We start from the raw sequence: 27,794 nt of genomic DNA on the forward strand, positions 1-27,794 counted from the left end.
TGTTAACCTGACTGCAGTTTGGCATCGTAACTGACTACAGTGGGCAAATGCTCACCTTTGATTGCCACTGGCATGCTGGAGAATTGTGGTCTTCACAGATGAATCACAGTTTCAACTGTACCAGGCATATGGCAAACAGCCTGTATGGCATTGTTTGTTGATGTAAACTTTGTGAACAGAGTGCCCCATGGCAGCAGTGGTCTTATGATATGGGCAGGCATAAGCTATGGAAACAAACACGATTGCATTTTATCAATGGAAATTTGAATGTACAGAGATACTGTGACAAGATCACTTCATTTTTCAGCCCTATGTCGCAAGGATCTGTACACAATTCCTGGGAGCTGAAAATGTCCTTGTTCTTCCATGGGCTGCATACTCATCAGACATGTGAGCATGTTTGGGATGCTATGGATCGATGTGTATGACAGCATGTTCCAGTTCCCTCCAATATCCAGTAACTTTGCACAGCCATTGAAGAGGAGTGGGACAACATTCCACAGGCCACAATCAACCACTTGGTCAACTCTATGTGAAGGAGATATGTTTTTTATTGTATATTATTTCACCTTTATTTAACTAGGTAGGCTAGTTGAGAACAAGTTCTCCTTTGCAACTGCAACCTGGCCAAGATAAAGCAAAGCAGTTCGACACATACAACAGAGTTACACATGGAATAAACACACATACAATCAATAATACAGTAGAAAAATGTATATACAGCATGTGCAAATGAGGTAGGATAAGAGAGGTAAGGCAATGAATAGGCCATGGTGGCGAAGTAATTACAATATAGCAATTAAACACTGGAATGGTAGAATGTGCAGAAGATGAATGTGCAAGTAGAGATACTGGGGTACAAAGGAGCAAGATAAATAAATACAGTATGGGGATGAGATAGATTGGATGAGCTATTTACAGATGAGCTATGTACAAAAATGTTGTACTGCATGAGGCAAATGGTGGTCGAACCAGATACGGACTGCTTTTCTGATCCACACCCCTACTTTTTTTAAAGGTATCTGTGACCAACAGATGCATATCTGTATTCCTAGTCTTGTAAAATCCATGAATTAGGGCCTAATGAATTTATTTCAATTGACTGATTTCGTTAAATAAACCTTAATGCAGTAAAATCTTGATATTTGTGCATGTGGCGTTTATAGTTCAGTGTATTATTATTATTATTAATGTAATCTTTATTTAGTTAGGCAAGTATGTTCTGAAATTCTTATTTACAATGACGCCCTACACCGGCTAAACCCAGACGACGCCGGGCCAATTGTGCCCTGCCCTGTTGGACTCCCAATCACAGCCGGCTGTGACACAGTCTGGAATCAAACCAGGGTTAGACCGCTGCGCCACTCATTAACCCTATTATAAACAAATGTGTTGTGTGTGTGCGTCGTGAGAAATTCTTTGGAAAGAAATTGCGTCCCCCAAATTGGAATACCACTGCTGTTGGGAGAGGTCTTGCGATTTGAACACAAGCTTGACCCTGATCAACACGACCTATCAGCTGCAAGGTTATAACAAAAAAAGCAGGTGACAGACATTGTAATCAACCACTGACAGGAACGGCTTGGGTTTTATAACGAGCAGCCAATCAGATTTGATAGGTGTCTACTAAAGCGGATTTAGTCAGATAGCGAGAGGCCGGATAAGAAGGAGAGGTCCGATTCGCTCGATAAGTAGACCAAGTGCCCCCACGCCCCTTTTTATCCTCTGGAGGACTATGAGAAGAGTGTCGAATTTGGTCAACTAAACATGGAATTGAATTCGCTACGTGAGGCTTATTTGATCGATTACTCGTTTCGTAATGTTTATGTTGTTACGCATTCTGATGTAGGTGGGTCCATGTGGCATTCCAGTAACTTTGAGAAAAACGATTTTATTTCAGAGTTGTGTCCGTCGTTCACACGCGAATCTGCCCTCTCATTGGCTAGAATGTTCCCACCTGATCGCGCCTCCATTCTACCTTTGCGGACATGACATCCATTGTTAGAGCGGTCAGTCGACTATCTTGTCAATATAGATAATATTTGATTTAATACATGTCTTGACTCCCTCCCCTTTATGTGCTGCGCCATTTCGTGCAGGGTGTAACCAGTTTCTTATAGCTACAAGAAGAGTACCTCAGCACTATATTGACATTTTGCTGAAATAAGTCATTTTAACCTTTAAGCTCCTGGTGAGTATTTTGATTCAAGACTGTTTTGATTTTTTTTTTCTCTGACTGCAATATCTTTGGAATTTTAATTTTTTAACCCCATTTATTTTTCTATTTGAGCGAGCGGTTAGCTATCACAGAGTTTCTAAACATACTGATGTACTTACTGACTTTGGTTCCATTAGCGTTTTAGCTAGCTAGTTGGTCCGGCAAAATGCTGGCTAGAAGGATCCTTAACATTTTTGTTAGCTTTTTTTGCCATCTCTTTTGTTGTCTTGCAAATTGAGTTCATGATTGTGTAAGCCGAGCTAGTTACATTTTTATGACTATCTGCGAATAACGCGCTCTGTCTGGACAATAACGCGCTGCACTGCAGCCGTTTTGCAGCTAACGTTAGTTTGGCTGGTTAACTTTAGCTTGCAGCATAGCTAACTAGTTAACCTTGTGGAATCTGTTTTTAACGCTAACATTTTTTTTACTAGCAATCTTCCCGGTTGAACCTTGATTTTGGCCGGTGGTGGTTTTTACATTTTTGTGATTGATTAGCTGGTTTTGAAGTCCTTGGATATCCACAGAAAGACTGATACAGGAACACTATTTTTGTGGGAATTATTTTTTTCTGCAAGAAATGCTGGTTGGCCACCTTTCTCTGGACACGTTTTTCACATAGTTACGTCATTTATATTTTACTTCGATAATATTAACAATGTGGCAGAAAACACAAGGACATGTGTACTTTTTGTTACCACTAATTAAACGTTACTTTATGAATAATGCAGTTATGTACTCTGTCCTTACTCAGTCTCTTTGCTAGACCCTAAACCAAGGTATAGCTAGCTACATCACAGCTTTTATATTAATGTTGTATTACAGTGTGCAGATTGTGAGTTTACTTAGATCTTCCTGGCTAGGGGTGTGTTTTTCAAACTGTTCCAGATGGAATAGTAATTATTTTAATATACCTGATTTGATCAAGTTGCATCGTAGACTAAAAACTAGTGCTAAAGATATCGGTAGGTGCAGCTCAAACGACATTGACTGTCCACTCTCCATTATGATAATAGCTAGTACAGTAGTTACATTTACTTTGGAAGTGGTGCTTTCCCTCAGGCCCCTCCCTGCCAGAGACCTCGGCATTGATTGATCAGGTTGTTGGTGTGTTTAATTACTGGGACAAGCGAGGAAAAAGTTCCACTTTATATTTGTCATACTAATTGTTATTTGAAACGGTATTTTGTAGTACACGTTTAAGCTAGAAGTGTAATTCGAACTTTAAAATGTGCGTAGAGGTCAGGACCATTGTGCCTTGTAGACAACTTTTTTGATATCTTTTATACTTTTATGAATTACTTGTGTGCCCCCTGGCAGGATTGAAATGAACCCAACTTTCATTTACCTTGTGAAATACTTAGGTACAAAACTCTGTTTTGGATGAGACTTTGCTTTATGACCAATTATCCTATTTACACGTAGTCAATTTGTAGTGTTTCTGACTCGTATCTATTCCTCATATGCTGTTATCTAAATGAGGTTTTAGGAGCAATTGCTCTTAGCTTTTTGTCCAATTTTTAAAGGGATTTATTTCTTCAACATTCTAACATGATGACTAAACCGTCTCAGTGTGTGCATGTTGATTTGTCTCCCCCTAGACACATTCATGGACATTTAGTTAGCTTGCTGTTGCGTAATAATTTGTCCTGGGAGATAAACATTGGGTTGTTTTACCTGCACATTAGGGATGCATCGATATATATATATATATATATAATTTTTTTTAACCGATATCCAATATTTTCCTCGGCAAAAAAACAATACCGATTTTATTTCAAATTTAGTTGGTTGAAACGTTCTGATCAAAAATTTGTTTTGTTGGCATTTACGTATGTCCCCATTACCAGTAAAACAATCAACCTATTTATTTCAATTACTTGCTGTTTCATTGTTCATTTGTTCAGTCGCAAACCAAGATTTCAAGCAGTAAAGTTTCAGGTTTGTCCGTGGCCTCTTCCTCGGTGTCACTGTCCGTTTCCATCTTCCAGCTGTGTAACATTTCATGTAAACCCTGGTTCTTACATTGAAGTAGCGGTCCTTGTACCTAGCATCAAACATGGTGGCGACACCGTAAAGAGGCTGAGACAACGCCACGGAATCGCTTGTTTGCAGCCTCTGGTAGAGTACTTTTGCAATTTGTGATAACTAAGTTTTGAGCAGGCATTTCAATACCATGACCGAGGATATCACATCTGCTGCAGACGCAGTTGTTTGAATGGAGCTAGCGTGTTCATGTTCTCAAATGCCATTGAAATGGCAGCAGCGGTATGAGAACCAGCACATTCTTGAGTATGCATACAGCTTTCCTCAGTACGAAATCCTCGTCGACCTACTGTGCTCTCAGGCTCAGCATGCTCACGGGGGTGACAATCGCTGGTCTAGATGTCAGTCATGAAGCTAATAGCGGTGACACCCATAGCATGTAGCTCATGGGTGTGCTTTCCAAAAATACTGTGACAGTCCGGTTGAGCAACATCTGAAAAATAGCGCCTAATTGGTAGTGTGTACCGGGGCTCGAGGCCAGTTGGCGAAAGCCAACATCACCCACGACAGAGAACGGTTGATTGTCAAGGACAATTTTTTTTTTTTGCTGAGTCTTTGTAGAATTTGACTCATTTTCAGTCACGCCATGTGTTCTCTACTCAAACAATTAATCCACAGATAAAATGGGAAACCTAGTTAGTTTTTAGTTTCCTTGATTAATCTCTCCTCGTTCATTCTTCTGTAGATTTTATATGGCTGTTGGCAACAAACTTGAAGGTATATTACCGCCAGCCACCGACTGGCGCGTGGACCTCGTTAATCTTTCTATCACTCACGTGGGTAGCCTATATGCTCAAAAACCAATGAGTAGATGGAAGAGGTAGATGGAAGAGGCGGAACTTGCACCGCACTAGTGCCTGACTACACAGACTCCTGCAAGCATTTTGGATTAAATGATTGAATAACGTGAATTTATTTTGCAAGCTATAACACCGCAGGTGGTCTGGTAAGCGTGTAAGGCTCCCCATTGTTAGTCACATGATTTCCAACATTCCAATCAGGGTTGGAAATGAACATCTGCTGAATGCTGGTAGATTGTCACTGGCAGGTAAGAATGTATATTTCACCAGCCACGTTGGCAGGTGGTCATAGAGCATTTTGGAACAGTTTTAATCCAAAACCCACATGTAGAAGTTGATTGAAATTGACAAAGGCTTTTAAAGTGGGACTTTCTCCTCGTTTCATGGCCAGTTATGTAGTCTAGGTTGCGTACTTGGTGGTTTTTCAAAGTTAGAGTTTGCTACAACTGTCTTCATCTAGGAAGACGTCAGTCAGAGATTTACCATGGTAACGGCCTGTCCCTTAAAGTGCCAGCTGAAAATGTTTCTCAACTAATGTTTGTGCTTGATTGAGCATGCATCACTCCTAAAAATGTGTATTCATTGTTCTCCTAGGTTGAATTATGTGTCTACATTTCAACTTAGGAGCACCTCATGTAGTCCTTGTAAAAAATGTCAGCGTAAAGCTATCCTGCCGACCCATTACTTATTACGAGTAGTACATTTCTTTTTTTTGAAACATTAGAAAGCGTGCTCATTTCTTGTGTGCAATTATTGAGAAAATAATATTTTGTCTAATTAAAAAAAGAAATCTACCTGCCACAGTGGCTGGTGGACCTAAGTTAATTTCCCACCCTGATTCCATTCACTGTGAACAATGCAACTTTTGACACATCTACTTTGACAAGTTCAACAAAGTTAGTGTGTGGTATCTTCCTCCACTTTGCCATTCAAATCTGGAATCCGAACAACTTTTACAGATCTAGAGGTACACACGTTTTCAGTGTTCAAAAGGTCATGGATAATCCTGGAAAACTCATGGAATTTTTAAATAGTGTTTTCCAGGCCAGGAACATTTTTGGAAAATCCTAACAGTTTTGGAGAAGTTATGGATATTAATTTCTGTTAATGTAATTTAGGCATAGTTTAAAATATTGTATCAATTAAATACAAATCTACGTAGCAGCCAGGATCAGAATGACACTTTATCGCATCTGTTTATGCACATCACCTGCATGTGTGCGAGACGAGTAGGCCGTTGCTCAAGGAGAGAGACAATCTGACATAACAGCACCAGGTAGACCTATATAGCCTATACAATATGATAGAGAACAGACTAACTAGGCAGCCAATTCAAACATATATTGTACCCTATAGTTAGCTATTATTAGCATGTATTTATGTTTTTGTCATGTCCCCAAAACTTTCCACTGACACTCCTGAATAAGGCCATACAAAGTTGATTAATTTAAATGATATATACAATGTTGATTAATTTGAACCAGTGTTTCCCAACCCTGGTCTTCGAATACCCCAACAGTACACATTTTTGTTGTAGCCCAGGACAGACACAACTCATTGATTCGATGACAAGTTGAATCAGGTGTGCTTGTCCAGGGTTACAATGAAATGTGTACTACTCCAGTACCAGGGTTGGGGAAACGCTGATTAAAAAATATTTTTGACTAAGCAAATTTTTTACTTTGCCATTGTATTAGTTGGGATTTGGTTCAATCTTGATGAATCGTAATGTGAAACAAAATAATAATTTGTAAATTGCGACCAGTAACTTTAGGGAAAAGGATTACATGTAGCCTTTTGGATTATGTGGCTTCAAAACTTGTTATAGATGCTTCCAGTTGATTTGGGCATTCAATGTATTGGACATTGCAACTCAATAGATGCTTCTCAGTCTGCAAAATAAACACTTATGAAGTAGCTAAAATTGACTAAATTTCCTGTACATTTGTGGGCTTGCTTCAGCCGAATAGAATGATTTGTAGCCTACCACAGCCATTTGATCTTTGATATGAAATTAGTGAAGCACCAAGATGGAATTTGTACGATTCCAATATTTTCCTTGTAAAAAACATATTAGCGGCATTCTAGTACAGTTAAATAGTTAGATCACTGCGTCCATGTGTGTTAAGGCACTAAAGCTCGGTGCCAGATGCGTCCACTACAGTCCCTGGTTCGAATCCAGGCTGTATCACATCCGGCCGTGATTGGGAGTCCCATAGGGGGGGTCCACAATTGGCCCAACGTTGGCCAGGGTAGGCTGTCATTAAAAATAAGAATTTGTTCTTCACTGACTTGCCTAGGTTACACACACACCACACTGACCCAATAGTTATTTTGTTGGCATTTACGTATGTCCTCATTTTACCAGTAAAATGTAATCAAAACGCATTTATTTTGCTTGCTGTTTCATTCTCAACCAGGATTTTATCATACAGTACATGTCAAGCAGTGAAGTTTCAGTTCTGTCTGTCCGTCTCCTCTCTTCCTCTGTGCGCACTGTCACTGTGTCCGTTTCCATCTTGTCCAGCTGTGTATGTAACATTTCACGTAAAACCTGTTGCTTGTCTGCATCGAAGTAGCGGTCGTGATGTGATACAGACTGGATTCAAACTGGGGACTGTAGTGATGCCTGCTATGTGTGTGTACTATTTAACTGTTCTAGAATGCTTAAAATGCTGCTGAAATTTAATCACTCAATTTCTTTTTTGTCAAGGAAGATATCGGCCATAAATGTAATATCGGTGCATCACGAGTCTATGCTACATCAAAACTATGAAATAACATGTATGGAATCATGTAGTAACCAAAGAAGTGTCTCATCAAATCAAAATGTATTTTGTATTTGATATTATTCAAAGTAGCCACCTTTTGCCTTGACAGCTTTGCACACTCTTGGCATTCTCTCAACCAACTTCACCAGGAATGCTTGTGTATGCTTCTCCTTCACTGCGGTCCAACTCATCCCAAACCATCTCAATTGGGTTGAGGTCGGGTGATTGTGGAGGCCATGTCCTCTGATGCAGCAGCTCTCCTGTCAAATAGACTTCACACACAGCCTGGAGGTGTGTTGGGTTATTGTCTTGTTGAAAAGCAATTGACAGTCCCACGAAGCGCAAACCAGATGGGAAGGCGTATCGCTGCAGAATGCTGTGGTAGCCATGCTGGTTAAGTGTGCCTTGAATTCTAAATAAATCACTGACTGCGTCACCAGCAAAGCACCATCACACCATCTCCGTGCTTCTCGGTGGGAACCACACATACGGAGATCATCCTTTCACCTACTCTGCATCTCACAAAAACAGTGGTTGGATCCAAAAATCTCAAATTTGGACTCATAGACCAAAATACCAATTTCCACTGGTCTAATGTCCATTGCTCATGTTTCTTGGCCCTAGCCATGTCTCTTCTTATTTAGTAGTGGTTTCTTTGCAGCAATTTGACCACGAAGGCCTGATTTCACGCAGTCTCTTGTGTCTGTTACTTTAACTCTAGCATTTATTTTGGCTGCAATTTGAGGTGCAGTTAACTTTTAATGAACTCCTCCTTTGCAGCAGAGGTAACGCTGGGTCTTCCTTTCCTCTGGTGGTCCTCATGAGAGCCAGTTTCATATCGCTTGATGGTTTTTGCGAATGCACTTGAAGAAACTTTAAATTCTTAATGTTCCGGATTAACTGACCTTTTAATGTCTTAAAGTAATGATGGACTTTCTTTTCACTTCGCTTATTTGAGCTGTTGTTGCCATAATATGGACTTGGTCTTTTTTTACCAAATCTTCTGTATACCACCCCTACCTTGTCACAACACAACTGATTGGCTCAAATGCATTAAGAAGGGAAGAAATTCCACAAATTAATTTTTAACAAGGGACACCTGTTAATTGAAATGTATTCCAAGTGACTACCTCATGAAGCTGGCTGAGTGAATGCCAAGCGCGTGCAAAGCTGTCAAGGCAAAGGGTGGCTACTTTGAAGAATCTCAAATATAATATTTTTTTAACCTTTTTTGGTTACTACTATGTTATTTCATAGTTTTGATGTCTTCACTATTTTACAATGTAGAAAATAGTAAAAATAAAGAAACCCTTGAATGATTAGGTGTCAAATTTTGACTGGCACTGTACTTACATGGACCTTTGGTTAACTCATGGAGAAGTCATGGGAAAAGTCATTAAATTCCATTTGTCAAAATGTGTATGAGCCTTGTTTTATTAACCGCGTGAAATCTTTGCAACAACTGCCGTTTTTTTTGTTTTTTTACAACTTTTCCAACAAGTTAGATGACAACTTGGGTATGAAATCTTAGTCTGCTTTTCAAATATGAACACCTCTTCCACTACCACAAACATTTTAAGTGCTAAAGCAAAGCCCAACCTGTTTTACGTCATGTGAAATTATCCTAATTAGGGCCAGGAATTGCTGGGTACCTCACGATATTACCACGATACTTGGGTGCCGATACAATATGTATTGCTATTTGATACTGTGATTTTTATTGCGATTCAATGTGCCAAACATTTTGCTCACCGTATGTCTGCTGCAGAGAGCTGAGAAGGAGTTTTAATATCCCGATATGTAACTATCAATTTCCCCTCCCCCATCTACTACTAATAATAATAATAATAATCATCATGCCTAGTACAGGGCAATTTCACAATAAGAGTGATGCTGAGACTAAGATTTCACTTTCACTAAAATGTAGGCCAAACAAAAACCAATGATATCAAAAAGTTAACGAACCATAACTCTATGCACAATGACTACTTAACAATTTCCACAATTGTATAAAAACACATTCACTTCAGGAACAGTGCCAGTGCAAAGTTTGGTAACATAATTATGGTTTGTCCTGTGATTCTTTTACCAAACTTTGCATCTGCTCTCTCAAGTAAATGTGTTTGTAAAATGTTGAAGTTGTCCTTGGCGTTGTTGTTTGTCTGACTTTGCAATTAGTGGTTTTCGTTCTGTTCACTTCAAAATGTATGCCAATCTGAGTCTCCACATCACTGTTACCCTTGAATTACTCTACACAGTCTTATTTTCACTTGTATCCTAGCAAATTTTATTTGTCACATGCGCTGAACAGGTAGACCTTACCGTGAAATGCTTACCATCTCTTAACCAGCAATGCAGTTAAGAAAATATTTACTAAACCTAAGGTAAAAAATGTGTAATTTAAAAAAAATAACATACTAAAATAACAAGGCTATATACAGGGGGTACAGGTACCGAGTCAATGTTGGGGGGGGTACAGGTTAGGTGAGGGAATTTGTACGTGTAGGTAGGGGTAAAGTGCATAGATAACAAACCAGTGAGTAGCAGCAGTGTAAAAACAAGGGGCGTGGGGGTATACCTGCTCTGACAAATGTTAGATTTGTCCACTTGGGTTGCTTGAAACAATGGAGTCGGGACCTTCAGCTCTACAGTACTAACACCAAGTCCCTGAAGTGCACACCACCCCACGCAGTGCTGCTGAAGGCCCATAAGCAGCTTGAGTGTTCTAGTGGCCCCTGCATAGAACATTCCCTGTTGGGGAAATCCTCAAAAGTAGGCATAGGCCTGCTTGTCCTGTCTTACGTTCAGACTATTTAGCTTCTCAGTGTGTTCATGCAACATAACGTTCCAATGTTATTTCCCTGTGTGCATCACACATGCCTGCTCATCTGGTACTTATTATGACTCCTCAGCTATTACCACATTACTTCCTATTGCTTATTCCCTTAATTGCAATTAGAGCCCACTGGCTGTCGCTGGAACTTAGTCTTGCAATGGATGCCTGACCTGTAATAAAATCTATCAACATATTGCTGCTGTTGCATAATCTGTCATTAAAAGTACCTGAAGTATATTGCATCTCTTAAACAAGTTGATAGGCTAGGCAGTTACACAATAGCAGAAAGTGTCCCCTGAATGTGCTCCTCTATAGGATTGCCCTGAACCCTGTTTTTGCTCTGCATTTGACTCATAATTGAATTATGTACAAAACCCAACCAGGTAAGACTGTAATAACCCTGTACATACAATGTCACTGAGGTGTGTTCTCTGTCGCCCGCCTCAGTATAAGTCGTGGGGGCGAAGTTCAGCGTTCTGAGAGGGTGCTGATGAAGTTGTAGTTTTTGCTGAGAGCACCCAAGACACCAGCCCGCACACACTGGCCCTGCGCTCAGTGTCAGAACTGACTGACAGACAGACGATCGCCCTGCACACAGACGCTATGGAGTGAGTGAGTGGTTATTTAACCCCCAACGGTTGTTAACGTCTCCTTTTTTTGACACTCAGGTTGTATGCCGTGCCAGTGAGATCTCACTCCCTAACGTCCGATTGTGCCCAAACTCCTTTGCTCAGCTTTCCTTAAATTACCACATGTGCCACTAGTATTATAAGCGCCTAATTTGTACACACTCAAGCCCTTTGCCGACCATATGCTTACAGTGCTAAATAGTAGCCCATGGCGTGACATTCTCAATGTTCAAGCACTTATCCATTTACTACTTTGAGACACTTGTTAACTATGACCCTAGATGTGCAATTCAGGCAATATGAAACAAACCCTGCAACAACCTGCTACAGGTGGATTGGAATACAGACATTGCCCCCTTCCACACTGCTGTTGTCTGAAGTCACGGAAACTCGTGTGCATCAATTTCTTCCTGGAAATGTGAATTGTATTAAGCTATTGAATGAGTTGGTTTGTGTATGAAATGGGGTGTGCAGCTTCTGTATGTCTACAAAAATACGACGTCATGGTATTTTTCACATATGGTAATAGAAGTTGTCTGATTACTTATTGTGCTTATCCTGGATCTTTTTTTTTACAGCAGGACCTCCTGGATTTGTGCCATATGCATAACAGTAGACCTATATATGTACTACCAATATTAAAGGGATACTTTGGGATTTTGGCAATGAGGCCCTTTATCTACTTCCCCAGAATCAGATGAACTTGTGGATTCCATTGTTATGTCTCTGTGTCCAGTATGAAAGAAGTTCGAGGTAGTTCTCCGAACCAATGCTAACTAGTGTTAGCATAATGACTGGAAGTCCGTCGGTATCTACTATACATGCTATCAGAATGCGCAATGACAAAGTCTATGGGTAACGTTAGTTAGCATTGGCTCGCAAAACTACCTTGAACTTCCTTCATACTGGACACTGGGACAGCAATGGTATCCACAAATGAACCCGACTATGGGGAAGTAGATATAGGGTCTCATTGCCAAGATCCAAAGTATCCCTTTAAGGCTAATGTTTGTTATATTACCAACACAAGGGACATCAAAGACGGATTTTAAGATACGCCACAAACACATTTGTGCAAGCTACATGGCTGGAGCATGAGATGCTTAAACTATTTGACATATTTTGGTGATACTGTTGATATAATATTACGCTGAACAAGGTCAACCGTGTTCATTCGGAACATTCCTTGACACTCGTGTTTGTATATAAAGATGGTTGAGTAGTTTTATCTTGTATTGACAGTTAATAATTGGTTTCACCCGTCTCCCCTCCTCCACCAGTCTGTCCCCCACCACCAGCAGCCTGATGGCCAGCAACGTGACCAACAAGACGGACCCGCGCTCGCTGAACTCGCGGGTCTTTATCGGGAACCTCAACACGCTCCTGGTCACCAAGGCAGACGTGGAGGCAATCTTCAGCAAGTACGGCAAGATCGTGGGCTGTTCTGTGCACAAGGGCTTTGCCTTCGTACAGTTCGCCAACGAGAGATGTGCCCGGGCCGCTGTAGGGGCTGAGGATGGACGCATGATCGTGGGACAGGTGCTGGGTAAGGACTAAAGCCAGCCTGGGGCTGGTGAGCAATGCCTCAAACTCACGGTTCTATGGGTATTGTGCAAAACTGACCTGACCATACCCGACCTGCTTGTGGAGAATAAGAATTTTTTTAAATTATTTTTTTAAAGGTGCCTCTGTAATAGACTATGAATAAAGATTGTATTTCCAACTGCCAACTAAGACTATCTCTCTCTTCCTCAGACATTAACTTGGCTGGAGAACCCAAACCCCACAGGTCAAAGACCGCAAAGCGCTCGGCGGGAGAAATGTACAGGTCTGATTCAATGTAAAGAATCACATTTTTAAATATCTAATATTTTGAACCTCCTCTGGGTCACCAAATCTTACTCTGATAATTCCTCTTCTCCACTGCATACGTGTATCTTGTTTGGACAGCTCTTTTTCTTCTCCCCACAGTAGTCCCACGTTTGATCTGGACTATGACTTCCAGAGAGATTACTATGACCGGTGAGTCCAGTGCTTTGTCTGTTCCCACATCCTATGTTTTAGCTCTATTTTACCTATACTGAACAAAAATATAAATGCAACAATTTGACAAATTTTACTAACAGAGTTACAGTTGGGGCTGTTTTCGGTGCGTATTACCACACACACACACACACACACACACACACACACACACACACACACACACACACACACACACACACACACACACACACACACACACACACACACACACACGAGTCATGAAGGCAGTCAAATTCCATGTGACCGTTTAGTCACAGTAATTAGGCTTCTCCAAGCTCTGATGCTGGTCATTGGGAGCCTACCAAACTTGCTAACTGCCGGGTACTCAGCTCTCTGTCCCTCTAATCACTCTGACATCAATACAAATGTATTCGAAAATCTAATCAAACACTTTGAGAGCTCATATTGCGCCACATTTCAATAGGCTATGCAATTGTCTGAAAACGGAGCGATGGCCTCTACTAAAAATAGGAGGATCAGCTTTCTATAGGCTAGGCCTATTATATTTATTTCTCAACTTTCCTAATATTAAGCACGTTGCTTATATTTACAACAGAAGTATAGCCTGGCTGGCATGAAAATAAACCACGGGGAAAAGCGTCCTATTTAAGTGCAAAGATTACATGTATTTTTTTCCCACTGCCCCTGTTTCGATACAGGTGCATGATAATGGTCCATTTTAAATCAACTAATTTCACACATATTATTTAGTATATGTAAAGACCAGATTCAATCAAGAATAGTCTGATAGATGACAATATAAGCCTATTACTTGTGAATGATGCCCAGCATAAAAAACAATGCCTTTTTTTGAGACCTTTTTCGGTTCATAGTCCCAAACCTCATGTAACCTTTCCCATAGCCATATGTTTTTAATAAGGTTTGTATCACAACTAAAGTAGCAAAATAACTTATTAAAATTAAGCACATTAATCCGCTTTACAAGGGGTGTAGAGCCTAACTGGCATACATACATATGCCACGTGTGAATTTCAAGTTTGGGGAATATCATTTTCACCATAAAAATATACTTTTGATAATGGTGTTTTCCGCGAATGGAATATGCGCGCATATAGCCTTCTACACTGTGTGCATTGCTGCACTTATAATGTGAAAAAATAGCCTAATAGTTTATCAACATTTTAAGCTAAATGTTCTGATCTGTTGCATCACCCATATTGTGTAAAAAAATGTTTTTGGATGGTCATGGTTGTATTAATTTGGGATCTATTGCATCCCACAACTGTCCCAGACTATTTTTGGAATATTTATTTCTCACACAGAATAGAATAGGTCAACCTATGTACTATGCGGGATAGTAGATTGACATAGGCTAGTGCTTTTGCTGTTCGTTAGGCCTACTCATCTTGTTGGCTGACAAAGTAAATGTGGACAGTTCTTCCAATATCTTCAACATGCACGCTCGCAGTTGATGACTTTTCCTAGAGTGACCAACATTAGAAAACGTGAAACATCGCCTTTGTTCATATTTCCATGAAGGCTGTACACCACCAGGGTATAAAGATTGTATTCGGGTCAATTTTGACCTGGCAGTTATAAAATTATTTATACACCACAAAGACACACACAGAGAAATTGAGATTGTGTGCTACTGATTGAACTCAGCCAGTAGCTCCTGAAGAGGAAGATCACCATGGTTGGCACAGTTAGAAAGAACAATTCTGAGCTCCCTCCTGCACTCCTCGCAACAAGGGGGAGAAAGGCCTTCTCATCAGTTTGCCTTCACCCCCACCACCACTAGTTTCTTACCTCCCAAAGAGGAACAAGAATGTGGTCCTCCTGAGCACACTGCACAAAACGGCTGAGATCAGTGATCGTGAGGACAGGAAGCCAGCCATTATCCTGGACTACAAACACAACAAAGGAGGCGTGGACAACCTGGATACCGTGATTGGAACTTATAGCTGCAGGAGGATGGCTGCCCGCTGGCCCCTGGTCATCTTCCATAACATCATTGATGTGTCCTCATACAATGCCTTCGTGATATGGAACAAAATCAACCCTGACTGGATGCGGAACAAGAGGAGGGTGTTCCTGGAGCAGCTGGGAAAGGCACTTGTAACCCCTCACATTCAAAGGGAGTGCCTGCCCCGCACAGCAGCCTCTGCAGCACTTGTGAAAGCTGTTCAGCTGGGGCAGGCACTCCCTGCAGCTGGGGCAGGCAAGAGGAGGAGATGCAAATTCTGCCCCCTCAAAGGACTGTAAAATAAATACTATGTGCTGCACATGTGAGAAATACATCTGCAAAGACCATGCACACACCCTTGCATATTGTCCTACATGTGCTGATTAGAGTTTATTGATTTTTTTTTTGTATCTTATTTTAATCATATTTATTGTTCATACACCTTGTGGGTGGGGGCAATGTTGTTGTTTTTTAATTGGGAGAAGACTAGTATGTTGTAGTTGAGCTCCTCATTGTACAGTATATAAGAATATATCACTATGTTGCAAAAAAGTTCCAGACTGTTTCCCTTCAATAAAATGCATTCTAAACTACTTTCTGCAAATTTATACTACTTTCTTAGGCTATACAAGTGCTATCTCTGTCACGCCTTGGTCTTAGTATATTGTGTTTTCTTTAATTATTTGTTCAGGCCAGGGTGTGACATGGGGTTATTGTATTGTCGTATTGGGGTTTTTGTAGGCATTGGGATTGTGGTTGATTAGGGGTGTGTCTAGTATAGGCTTGGCTGCCTGAAGCGGTTCTCAATCAGAGTCAGGTGATTCTTGTTGTCTCTGATGGGGAACCGTATTTAGGTATCCTGGGTTTCACTTTGTATTTCGTGGGTGATTGTTCCTGTCTCTGTGTAGTGTTCACCAGATAGGCTGTAATTAGATTTCACGTTCCGTTTGTTGTTTTTGTATCTTTCAGTTATTTCATGTATCGCGATTGTTTCATTAAAGACATGAGTAACCACCACGCTGCGTTTCGGTCCGACTCTCTTTCAACAAACGAAGAACGCCGTTACAATCTCTTGCTAAAATATTATTGTTTACACCTACGCAGTAATAATAATAATTGACAGGTGTGTTGTAATAAAAACGAGTGGTGTCCACTGATTAAATGCATTCTTTCTGCATTGTGCAGAGGGAAAACCCAGATATTCACAAAGTTTGAATGACGGGTTGTTTCTTGATGCAAAATAGATTTGGGGTTTAAAATTCAATGAAGCTGCTTTTATTTTAGGGGTTGAGTGAAATATACAGAATGTTAAGACTACACAAGGGTTATACATCTAAACATATAGCCCAATGTTTGTAGAACAACTAAAGTTACATTAATAACTCTAAATTAAGCATCAAGGAATAGCTATTTCTTAACCTCTCAAAATAGAAGAGACTCATGTGTGCACTCATTGTTTGGAGAAAATATCCTTTCTATTTCATTCAGCTTTGTTCAATTGTAATTCTTCATACTATAAAATAATGCCATGGAATTCTAAGCAAATCTTGTCTGCTAAATTAACTAGTGTAGCCCACAGCCATTTGGCATAGCCAGATCAGGACCTAACATACTCGGAGTTGTCATTATGTTCTTCTGAAATAGACTACACTTTCTTCATATCTTTCTTCTTGAGACCGGTCTAAAATAAATAATGGATTTATTGTGAAGGTGTAGACTATAAATGTAGATGTTCCAAAGGTCTGCATCATTGGCTTGTAGGCTATGTGTGGAAGCCAGGAGATGCTAAATGTGTTTATGCTAATTAACGGTCAGGTACCGTGAGATTGACCAGTTATTTGCTTGACAATCACCGGCTCACGAAATGTGACCAGTTCATATATTGAAATAAATAAATTAGGCTCTAATCTATGGATTTCACTTGACTGGGAATACAGATATACATCTGTTGGTCAGAGATTCCTTAAAATGGGCCTCACAATCCCGTCACAGTATTTCTGTACATTCAAATTGTCATCAATAAAATGCAGTTTTCATTGTCAGTAGCTTATGCCTGCCCATACTATATCTCCACCGCCACCATGGGACAATGTTCACAACATTGACATCAGCAAACCGCTCGCCCACACGACGCCATACACATGGTCTGCGGTTGTAAGGCTGGTTGGACACGACATCTAAAAGGACTTTGGACATGGCTTATGGTAGAGAAAATAACATTAAATTCTAGCAACAGCTGGTGGACATTCTTGCAGTCAGCATGCCAATTGCATGCTCCCTCAACTTGAGACATCTGTGGCATTGTGTTGTGTGACAACTGCACATTTTAGTGAATCTTTATTGTTCCCAGCACAAGGTGCACCAGTGTAACAATGCTGTGTAATCAACTTTTTGATATGCCACAGCTGTCGGGTGGATGGATTATATTGTCAAAGGAGAAATTCTCACCAACAGGAATGTAAACAAATTTCTGCACAAAATGAGAGAATGGAGCATTTTGTGCGTATGGAAAATTTCTGGGATTTATTTCAGCTCATGAAATATGGGTCCAACACGTGTTGCATTTTTGTTCAGTGTAGATAACTCTATATCCAAGAGGAATTAGTGTAAAGGCAGTAGTCTGTTCATTCATTACTCGCTCTTCTATTCTCAGAGTGTACTCGTACCCATCCCGTGTGCCCCCTCCTCCTCCACCCTTGTCCCGAGCTGTGATCCCGTCCAAGCGCCCGCGGATCAGCATGACTGGAGGGGGCAGCCGCCGCAGCAAGGCCAGTTTCTCCTCTTCCTCCAAGAGTAGCCAGAGGGCATCCTCAAGAACAAGTCAGTGCCCCCTCTGCTCTAGCCACTCAACTAGCACAGTAAACTTGCACATTGCCCAGTGGACTATTTGTAGCACCTTCATGCAGTAACTGCTGTCAATGCTCACCAGGGACTAATATTAACATCTGCCAAATGCGGGTAGATTTTGGCATTGGCGGGTAAAGATGTCTATTTCACCTGGCGGGTAAAGATGTCTATTTCACCTGGCGGGTGGTCAAGAGCTCCACAGTGCGAGCATTTCACTTTCATTTGCGAATAGAAAGTCAAGTATGATCCCATTTATAGTAAAATAAATGCTGCAGTAACTGTTATAAAGTATTTCTGGCCATTTTTGCTTTATAGCTGGTAAATTAATCGCACAAAGTCAAAGCTCTACTAATCATATAATAGCCTATTCCACCTCGCGCTGCATCACTGCCTGGCTGGAGGCTGTGTGCATTTGAAGAGCTGAGTGACAGATTCATTTTTAGAAGCTCTGCGCATAGGCATAAAAGTTGGTCTAATTTATTTGAAACCAGTCTACTGAGGTGAGACCTTGTCCTTGTTTCTTGGCTATTTACATTGTTTTGTTCACAAGATCGAATAACAATCTATGTTTGGGTTTCAACTGCTAGGGAAGAGAAGACCACGCTTATACTAGTCAGACTCAATCTCACGTGCACGAACATGACAAGTTGTGTTACCACGGTAACCTCCCGTCCTTAAAAGGGGCAGCTGAAATGTTTTGTCTCATCTGTGATATTTTGGTTAAGACTCAGGTCACACAATGAAATGAAATGAAACGATAACCCATTACTTCTTACTAGTAATAATTTATTGTTTTAGGAATAATACTTTTTTTTTTTTTTTTGTATTTTAGAGAGAAAATAAGTTGTGGCTGGTGGACCAAAGATATTTGTTTTATGCTCTGATGCTCACGGTGCAGGGCTTGAAGGTTACTCTCGCAGCACCGCATACAGAGCTTCATAAGGTATTGGGGTCAATCGCTTAAACCTTTATCCGTCTCTTTTTTTTTTTTCTCACTCTCTTTCTCTCAGTGAAAACAGATGACCTGCAGACCATCAAGAAGGAGCTGACAATGATTAAACACAAAGTAGACTACCTGCTGGAGAGCCTAGACCGCATGGAGAAGGACCACAGCAAGAAGTCAGGTAGGGCGTAGGAGTGTCACCTTAACCATGTGATCAATGCTTTTATAAAAAGAAAGTCGCACACTATACTCCCAAACATTTAATGCGTATAGCAACCAATGTATTGGCATACAATGCCTCCTTCAGGGTTACATGGTAGATGTTTGAACCAGGTTACGTGGACAGTCAACTTTTATAACATAAAAAAAAAAATGAATGAGCTGGTTTGTACTCTCGGCAATCTCAGCATTCCTATGACTTGTATGTACAGATAAGTGATTTCATTTTTCAATTTTTGACGACTTTTTCTCTGGCTTGTTTGACCCGGATCGCTCTCTTTCTGCGAGCAGATGAGAAGGGTGCAAAGCCTGAGCCTGGACAGGTGTCCTCACAGCAGCACTGCAACATCAAGAAGGAGGAGAGCATCAAGAGGGAGAGGGAGGATCTCAATGACTCTGAGGAGGAGGGGGATCTGCTGGAAGAGGAGGAGGTGAGATGGAAGAAACGAGGGAGGGGAAGAGAAAACATATTGATGAATGGCAGTATGTTGAAGTGTGTTCAACACTGATCAAAAATGTAAACACAACATGCAACAGCTTTAAAGATTTTACTGTGCTATAGTACATATAAGGAAATCAGTAAAAATTTATGAATTATTATTATTAAGTATTAATTAATTATTTATTTTGGCCCTAATCTATGGATTTCACATGACTGTTGGTCACAGATACATTAATAGGTAGGGTAGGGGCGTGGATCAGGAAACCAGTCGGTATCTGGTGTGACCAATATTAGCTTCATGCACCGCAACATCTCATTTGCATAGTTGATCAGGCTGTTGATTATGGCCTGTGGAATGTTGTCCCACTCCTCTTCAATGGCTGTGCGAAGTCGCTGGATATTGGTGGGAACTGGAACACAGTCATACACATCGATAGCAAACATGCTCAATGGGTGACATGTCTGAGTATGCAGGCCATGGAAGAACTGAGACATTTTCAGCTTCCGGGGGGAATTGTGTACAGGTCCTTGCGACATGTGGCCGTGCGTTATCATGTTGAAACATGAGGTAATGGGGGCGGATGAATGGCACGACAATGGCCCTCAGGATCTCGTCACTGTATCTCTGTGCATTCAAATTGCCATTGATAAAATGCAGTTGTGTTCATTGTCAGTATCTTATGCCTCCCCAAACCATAACACCACCGGCACAATGGGGCACTCTGTTCACAACGTTGACATCAGCATACTGCTTGCCCACATGACGCCATCTGCTCCGGTACAGTTGAAACTGGGATTAATCTGTGAAGAGCACACTTGTCCAGTGGCCATCGAAGGTGAGTATTTGCCCACTGAAGTCGTTTACGACCCCCGATCTGTAGTCGGGTCAAGACCCTGGTGAGGACAACGAGCACGCAGATGAGCTTCCCTTAGATGTTTTCTGACAGTTTGTGCAGAAATATTTTGGTTGTGCAAACCCAGTGTCATCAGCTGTCCGGGTGGTTGGTCTCAGACTATCCCACAGGTGAAGAAGCCAGATGTGGAGGTCCTGGGCTGGCTTGGTTACACATGGTCTGTGGTTGTGAGGCTGGTTGGATGTACTGCCAAATTCTCTGAAACGACGTTGAAAGGCAGCTTATGGTAGAGAAATTAACATTCAGTTCTCTGACAACAGCTCTGATTGACATTCCTGCAGTCAGCATGCCAATTGCATGCTCCCTCAACTTGAGACATCTGTGGCATTGCGTTGTGACAAAACGGCATGTTTTAGTGATGTTTTATTGTCCCCAGGACAAGGTGCACCTTTGTAATAATCATGCTGTTTTAATCAGCTTAGATCAGCTTGGATTATCTTGGCAAATGAGAAATGCTCACTAACAGTGACCTAAACCAATTTGCACACAATCTGAGAGAAAACGCGTATGGAAAATTTCTGGTATATTTTATTTCAGCTCATGAAACATTGGACCAACACTATACATGTTGCATTTTATATTTGCTCAGTGTAATTTGAGTATTTATACGCACAGCGCCTAATATGCTCTCGCAGGTGAAGAATCAACAAAGAGAGGAGGAGGAGGAGGAGGAGGATGATGATGAGGAGGAGGAAGGAGAGCATGTGGATGGAGACGACGATGGTGACAGTGTCAACGGAGACGAGGACTCTTAGACCACACGTAGACTGATGCACACTTGTACAGACAACGCATCCACATGGCTTCCAGTGGCTCCTCCGACTCCTATTTTAATACCCACACTACTCCGAAACGTGAGAAAACGTCAATGCACACACTCAGAGAACACCTGCCCCGTCTACCACCCTTCCATTGTCCCACAGGTCTTTTTATTTTTCTTGGTGCAATTTAGTTTATCCTTGTTTCATCTCACTCCTATCATTGTGTTATTCATTTAGCATGGTCTTGCAGCCAGGTACATTGAAACGAGATGTAGATGGCGAGCGTTATGAAGTGATTTGTTGTGCTGCTGTTGCTCTTTTGACCAGCATAGAGCAGAAATGGCTGTTCTCTGACCTGAGCCACAAGTCAAACCACCACATTGGCTTTACTAGCATTGGCAATCAATCAATGACAACAACTAAAGATTGAGTGAACGTTTGAAGAAAAAAATTGTCCACTTGAGTTTGTATGTTCCTGATTTTCATGTCATTACTCTTTTATACTACTCGGTCTAAGTTGTACTGTAATAATAAATTGCAATTAAATACTCAAATTAATTAGTGCTTTATTTCATTGAAATAGGTTTTCAGATGCACACCTAATTTATCAGGTATTATTGTGTTTGGGTGATGATAGCACAACAATAAATAACTGGCAGTGTTTGGATATCAGATCACTTTAAACAGTCCCTTCTCATATCCTTTATCATGGTTCCACTTCAAGAACCTCCCAACCAGGCATGCAAACAGATGTGTTGGTGTTCATACAGGTAGTAGGTACACTAGGGCTGTCCCCATTTGTGGAAGCCTAGACTAAAAGCCAATTTATGCTTGATCTGAAAATGTGGTTGGAGTCTCCATATGAAGTGGTGATTTTAGCATGTAAATCTTGGTGGGGCAAGCTCCCCCCATATAATTTTTAAAATACATATTTTTAGATGCATGCCAGCAAAACCAATAAACAATGCATTAATTGCACTATACTGAATTGCACTATAAGACAAAAGGTGCCCACAAACTGTTAATGCCTACATAAAACTGTCCCAAGAGCAGAGCCTTCTTTTCAGCACCATGGAGTGAATCCTTACCACTGCTATACCTGGCTATCAGCAGAGCTTTGTCTGGCAGTGAAACAGTTAATTCAGCCTCATTTACTGCCTTAAAAAAAAACATGGCTGACTTGGTTAAACAAATGTTGTTTCTACTGACGATTGAGATGTACAAACTGCATACGGGAATGACGAGCGGATAAGAGGCAATCCATAATTTTGATGAAGACATTAATGAGTGAGCTGGGACGGACGTAGTCAATATAACTATTTGTTCAGGACTTCAGCCTCCATCCTGACGTCAGCGATCTTCAGGTCGGAGCTCTAGAAAGAGGCCCGAGCTCCTGACTTATACACTCAACATATTTTCCCAGTCGGATCTGTGTTTTTTTTTCTTCCCGTAGTTCCCAGTTGTCTTGAACTCGCTCAAGTATGTTTTTTTTAGAGTTTCCATTTGTTTTGAACGCTGCAGAAGTCATGCTGGATTGACAGCATGGCCAATGTATTCAACCTTTCCTGGTCCACGTCAATGTTGATCCTTTTTAAGCTTGGAAAAGAGACCCTTAAACCCAGACTTGGACCACACACCCTCTCCACTGACTAGCAGGCTAGTGATTGCTTTGCAATGCTTGCAGTTAGCCACTGATTCCTTCCAAACCGCTCATTGTTGAATTTGCGATTTCCAATTTGTGTAATTTTTGTCCAATGGTCGACGAGCACCTATAGTTTTATCTATAACTTCTCTTCATATGAAAAGGATTTGCCAGTAGATTGTCGACTTGATTCATGATGATGACTCCTTGTGTGAGTGACAGACCACGGAGGCAATCACGGCGCAACTAGAGAACATTACCCCCCCCACGCTCCGTATTTTCCAGCTGGCTGCCCCACCAGCACAGAAAGCACTGTGCTTGGCCGAAACACTGGGATTGCCTTACTCAAAGAAACAAAGTGTTTTAACTAAAAAACAATGTATACATTGTTTAAAAACGGACAAAATAACATGTAAAACAAACAACACTTTTTTTTGTTGCTAAACGGGTGGGGCCTGCTCTGAATGACGGTCGCCATTGTCCATATGGAAGGTGTGACACAATTGTGGAGGCATACAAAGGCAAAATTGAGCTCTGTACTACACCGCTGTGCGAACTCCCAAATGTTATAAGAATGAGTGCTCTGAATAGCTCCGCATTGACATATTTGGTGACAGTAGGTGGGGGCGGTACATCTTGTATAATCAAACTCACTTCCTTGACAACTTCCTTCACAACAGCTCTGTGCTGCTCCGCAAATCGCAATTAGTACAGTCTGAATACCTTGACTTCTGCAGAGGCCATATCACGGTAAATGTTGCATGGCCAATGCAGATGTCAGATTGACCATGCAGCACACAATGCACTTCTCTCTACAGAATTCTCTCTCCCGCTAATTTGTCCACATTCATTGTTTCATAACTTCACTGTGAATTGTTTGCGTTTTGATTGTTGGGGTCTATTCCCTACTACCAGTAGTAGCCTACATCTACCGTTAATTCCTATAATTCCAAATCTACATTGTTTGGTTATAAACATTTCTGTTAATACATTAAATATATTAGTATTCCAGTCTTATCATTCTCAATGTCGGAGTGGACACATTGCAGACTGCACAACCTTTGCTTCACTTGTGAGAAACACGTTTTGGTTTATTTCATTCCATTGTCAATTTAGTCATTGTCTTTTGTTTGGAGCACTCCGATCAATGTTGAGTAAGGACGCACACCTGATTACGCAGAGAAGAAGGCCTGCACGCAAATGTAGGCATATACAGTACCTTCCTGAAGTATTCAAACCTCTTCACTTTTTCCACATTTTAAGTTACAGCCTTATTCTAAAAAATATTAAATTGTTTTCCCCCCTCAATCTACACACATTACCCCATAATGGCAAGGCATAAACCGTTTTTCAGAATTTGTTAATTTATAACAAATTCAACTATCACATTTACATAAGTATTCAGACCCCTTGACTCAGTACTTTGTTGAAGCAGATTCGGCAGCAATTACAGCCTCAAATCTTCTTGGGTATGACATCACAAGCTTGGCACACCAGTATTTGGGGAGATTATCCGATTATTCTCTGCAGATTCTCTCAAGCTCTGCCAGGTTGGATGGGGAGTGTTACTGCACAGCTATTTTCAGGTCTGTCCAGAGATGTTCGATCGGGTTCAAGTCCAGGCTCTGGCTGGGCCACTCCAAGGACATTCAGAGACTTGTCCCGAAGCCACTCCTGCGTTGTCTTGGCTGTGTGCTTAGGGTCGTTGACGTATTGGAAGATGAACCTTCGCCCCCCCCCCCCCAGTCTACCATAAAGGCCTGATTGGTGGAATGCTGCAGAGATGGTTGTCCTTCTGGAAGGTTCTCCCATCTCCACAGAGGGTCTCTGGAGCTCTGTCAGTGACCATTGGGTTCTTGCTCACCTCCCTGACCAAGGCCCTCCTTTCCCCTGATTGCTCAGTTTGACTGGGCAGCTAACTCTAGGAAGAGTCTTGGTGGTTTCCAACGTCTTCCATTTAAGTATGATGGAAAACCTGTTTTCGCTTTGTCATTATGGGGTATTGGGTGTAGATTGCTGAGGACATTTTGTTTTATTTAATCCATTTTAGAATAAGGCTGTAACATAACACAATGTGGAAAAAGTCAATGGGTCTGAATAGTTTAAGGCACTGTAAATGTGCCCATCTGGGGATCTGATAGTATTTCTGATTGGCTTAAGGCACCACCACTAATGAGCTGTGGAGCTTCTCAAAGTAATGTTTTCTTCACCTCAAACAGCAAGCAAACAGTCTGTTTTTTCAACCATTGAGTATGACAATATTTCTAGCTCTCTCCCTTTCGATAAAGGGAAAAAGGTCATGCTCTGATCCAGTGGAAACGTCATAAAATAGGCCTACCTGATTACTTCTTATCATTGCTTATCTTTGACTAAAATAGGTTCCAGAACTAATTGTGGGTGCTGATACTGTTTATATTTATGTGCAGGTGCTTCACAAATATTTTGAGATAATATTCTATAAGAGGAACAGGAACTCAAGAAGTAGAACATTTGAGGTGCCGGTACTCCGCTCTTGTGAGCTCCTGCCCATGTCAAGCACTGCTTCTTATCCCTTGTGCAAATAGCCTACACCTGTGTCTGACCTGAGTTCACTGGCGCAGGAAACTCAGAATATTGGAGGCCCAGAATATTTGATACATTTGTTGAGTTTCGGGCAGACCCAAGTTAATACTTGATACAATGTTTCAAGTTTGTTGCAGCCAATATGATATATTTATATTATATTTATTTTCATCAGGATATGTTCTCCTTATGTAGGCTATTTTTATATAGTTAACAATGACAATAGAAGTTACTTTTTAGGTTTATCATTTTCATTTAGATTTGGATAGAATTTTGATGAATCACATCACACTGATAGAGATATAAACGGCATTAGGCTGTTATTAAAAATTAAATTAAACTATTTCATGAAAATGTGCATATGAAAACCACAACTGGCACACAGATTGGTAGAAATGTTAAGATAAATTTGAATTCCACATGAAAAGTTGCAGACTCTTCTTGTAGCCTATTACCGACAACTTCAGGAGAGTAATGGCATTATCTGCGAAAGCCAGCAGGAGCGGGAGGAGAATAGTTGGATAAGGTAAGTCGCTCTGGATAAGAGCGTCTGCTAAATGACTTAAATGTAAATGTAAATGTTAAGTTTTTCTTCTTCTGGTTATCTTGATCTGTCTCCCTCTTGAGTCATTTGTGTCTTATTTCATCAAACCGTAACTTTAAAGCATCAGACAAGCTCAATGCATATAGTTGATTGTACAAACATTTGGTCAAAAGAACAGACTATTTTCGGTCGACCAAGATTAGTCCAGGACAGCCCTAGAATCAACAATGTCCCAGTGATGTGTAATACCTCTCCGTTTAGGCTGGCTGAGTCCAGAGGATAGTGGTCACTAGATTGGGCTGGTGAACACAAATATACAACATGTCTCTGTATGTAAACTTGTGTGTGACCTGACAAAAGCTAAAGATGGGTTCCCCTTGAAGGCTGATCAGCTGGTCTGGAATTAGCTCAAATGTCTGCCACTATAAAGATATAACACAGAGACAGACACACAACTGATAACTTAACTATACCTCATAATAATGTGTCATGTGTTGCCATGCACACAGTATTGTGATAATCACATTCCATGTTAGGCTACATTTTCACCAGATTCATTCTTCCACTCTCTCTCTCTCTCGCTCACTCACCTGCGAAATTGTGACTTGTCCAAATAATAATTCAACTGCTGAAATCCCTCTCACTTCCTGGTCAGTTTTCTTTCAACAGGATTTTCAGTAACCTACGTTCATTTTAAGCCATCCCTTTTAAATACTGTGTACCTTTTTAAAAATTCAAATTCTGTCAACAGACTGACTAGAATACATTGAGAATGGGTTCAGAATATAGAGATCAATAAAAGAAAGCCATCTAAATATATGCATATTCGTCTCCGTTTCAGCACCAACTGGTAGATTTAAAAATACTCTGATTATTTAAACACATTTTAGGGTTAAGAAAGTATGTATGAATCATTTAAAAAAAATAGGAGAACATTTACGCACATAATGCATTTATGAATAAAAAAATACACCCTGAAAGTTGTCATATTCAATCCAATAAATATTGTAAGGTGGGGAAAAGTTCACAATTAGGAATGAACAATAATTATATCTATCCTATTCCTCACTCATCATGGAACTGTGTGACTGCTCCAGTCGTCGTGAACCGTGTGCCAGGCTCCAGGTTTAACCTGCTACGTGTGGTCTGAGTTCCATAATGATTCAAATAGGCTACATGTCCCAAATTATTGCACAACATTAGCCTAATATGAACCACTAACGCTAGCGACCCTCGGGAACAACTCCACAGACGTGACAGAGGAAAGACACGTAAACGGAATGGAATGATACAAAATGTAAGCTACAAATTGAAGAAAACGAACATTAAAGTGACAGTTGTAAATGTATGTGGGTATTACTGGTGGTTGTTCCCAATAGTGGATCATATTTAACATGATACAAATTGTAAAATAAAACGTAGAAATGCCCGGGCATACCAGTAAAACATTTTGAAAGCGCATGCATCAAATCGTCAGGTTCAGCTCTACAGAAGCCTATAGCTTAGATCTCCAAATTTCATCTACGCAAATTATGAAGGCGCACAATTAAAATTCAGAATAACGGTACAGCTCTTTAGAGCCTACTTCACTTTGGAAAAGGTGCCGCAATACATGTCATGTTGATATGATTTTCAGTTTTCTTCCAT

General features: G+C 40.8%; 1 protein-coding gene and 1 long non-coding RNA gene across 13 annotated transcripts; one reads left to right on the plus strand and one right to left on the minus strand.

Annotated features, from left to right (window-relative positions):
* Positions 1-1,637: 1,637 nt before the first annotated feature.
* LOC124041601 (heterogeneous nuclear ribonucleoprotein C-like) lies at positions 1,638-21,947 on the plus strand. 12 transcript variants are annotated; one of them, XM_046359355.1, is made up of 10 exons: positions 1,669-2,009; positions 2,100-2,191; positions 11,119-11,279; positions 12,581-12,846; positions 13,056-13,140; positions 13,272-13,322; positions 17,927-18,093; positions 19,131-19,244; positions 19,574-19,713; positions 21,274-21,947. In XM_046359355.1, exons 3-10 carry the CDS (start codon positions 11,275-11,277, stop codon positions 21,391-21,393), a joined length of 948 nt encoding a protein of 315 aa, XP_046215311.1. In that variant the 5' UTR covers positions 1,669-2,009; positions 2,100-2,191; positions 11,119-11,274; the 3' UTR covers positions 21,394-21,947. The 12 variants fall into 12 exon arrangements, with proteins under 12 accessions (XP_046215313.1, XP_046215318.1, XP_046215319.1 ...); XM_046359356.1 differs by having other exon boundaries at positions 1,691-1,786; positions 2,100-5,210; XM_046359358.1 differs by having other exon boundaries at positions 1,691-1,786.
* Positions 19,306-23,862, minus strand: LOC124041602. The gene is made up of 2 exons (XR_006839968.1): positions 22,488-23,862; positions 19,306-19,698 (listed from the first exon to the last, which is right to left on the minus strand). It is a non-coding gene; the product is annotated as an uncharacterized LOC124041602 (long non-coding RNA).
* Positions 23,863-27,794: the final 3,932 nt, after the last annotated feature.

This window comes from Oncorhynchus gorbuscha, linkage group LG08, assembly GCF_021184085.1.
Source record: "Oncorhynchus gorbuscha isolate QuinsamMale2020 ecotype Even-year linkage group LG08, OgorEven_v1.0, whole genome shotgun sequence".
NCBI lineage: Eukaryota > Metazoa > Chordata > Actinopteri > Salmoniformes > Salmonidae > Oncorhynchus > Oncorhynchus gorbuscha.

Excerpts from the sequence above, each read along its gene's own strand:
- LOC124041601 (XM_046359357.1), top strand. Across the intron at positions 13,323-17,926 it reads CAGAGAGATTACTATGACCG|AGTGTACTCGTACCCATCCC; the intron begins GTGAGTCCAGTG and ends TTCTATTCTCAG. Across the intron at positions 18,094-19,130 it reads GAGGGCATCCTCAAGAACAA|TGAAAACAGATGACCTGCAG; the intron begins GTCAGTGCCCCC and ends TCTTTCTCTCAG.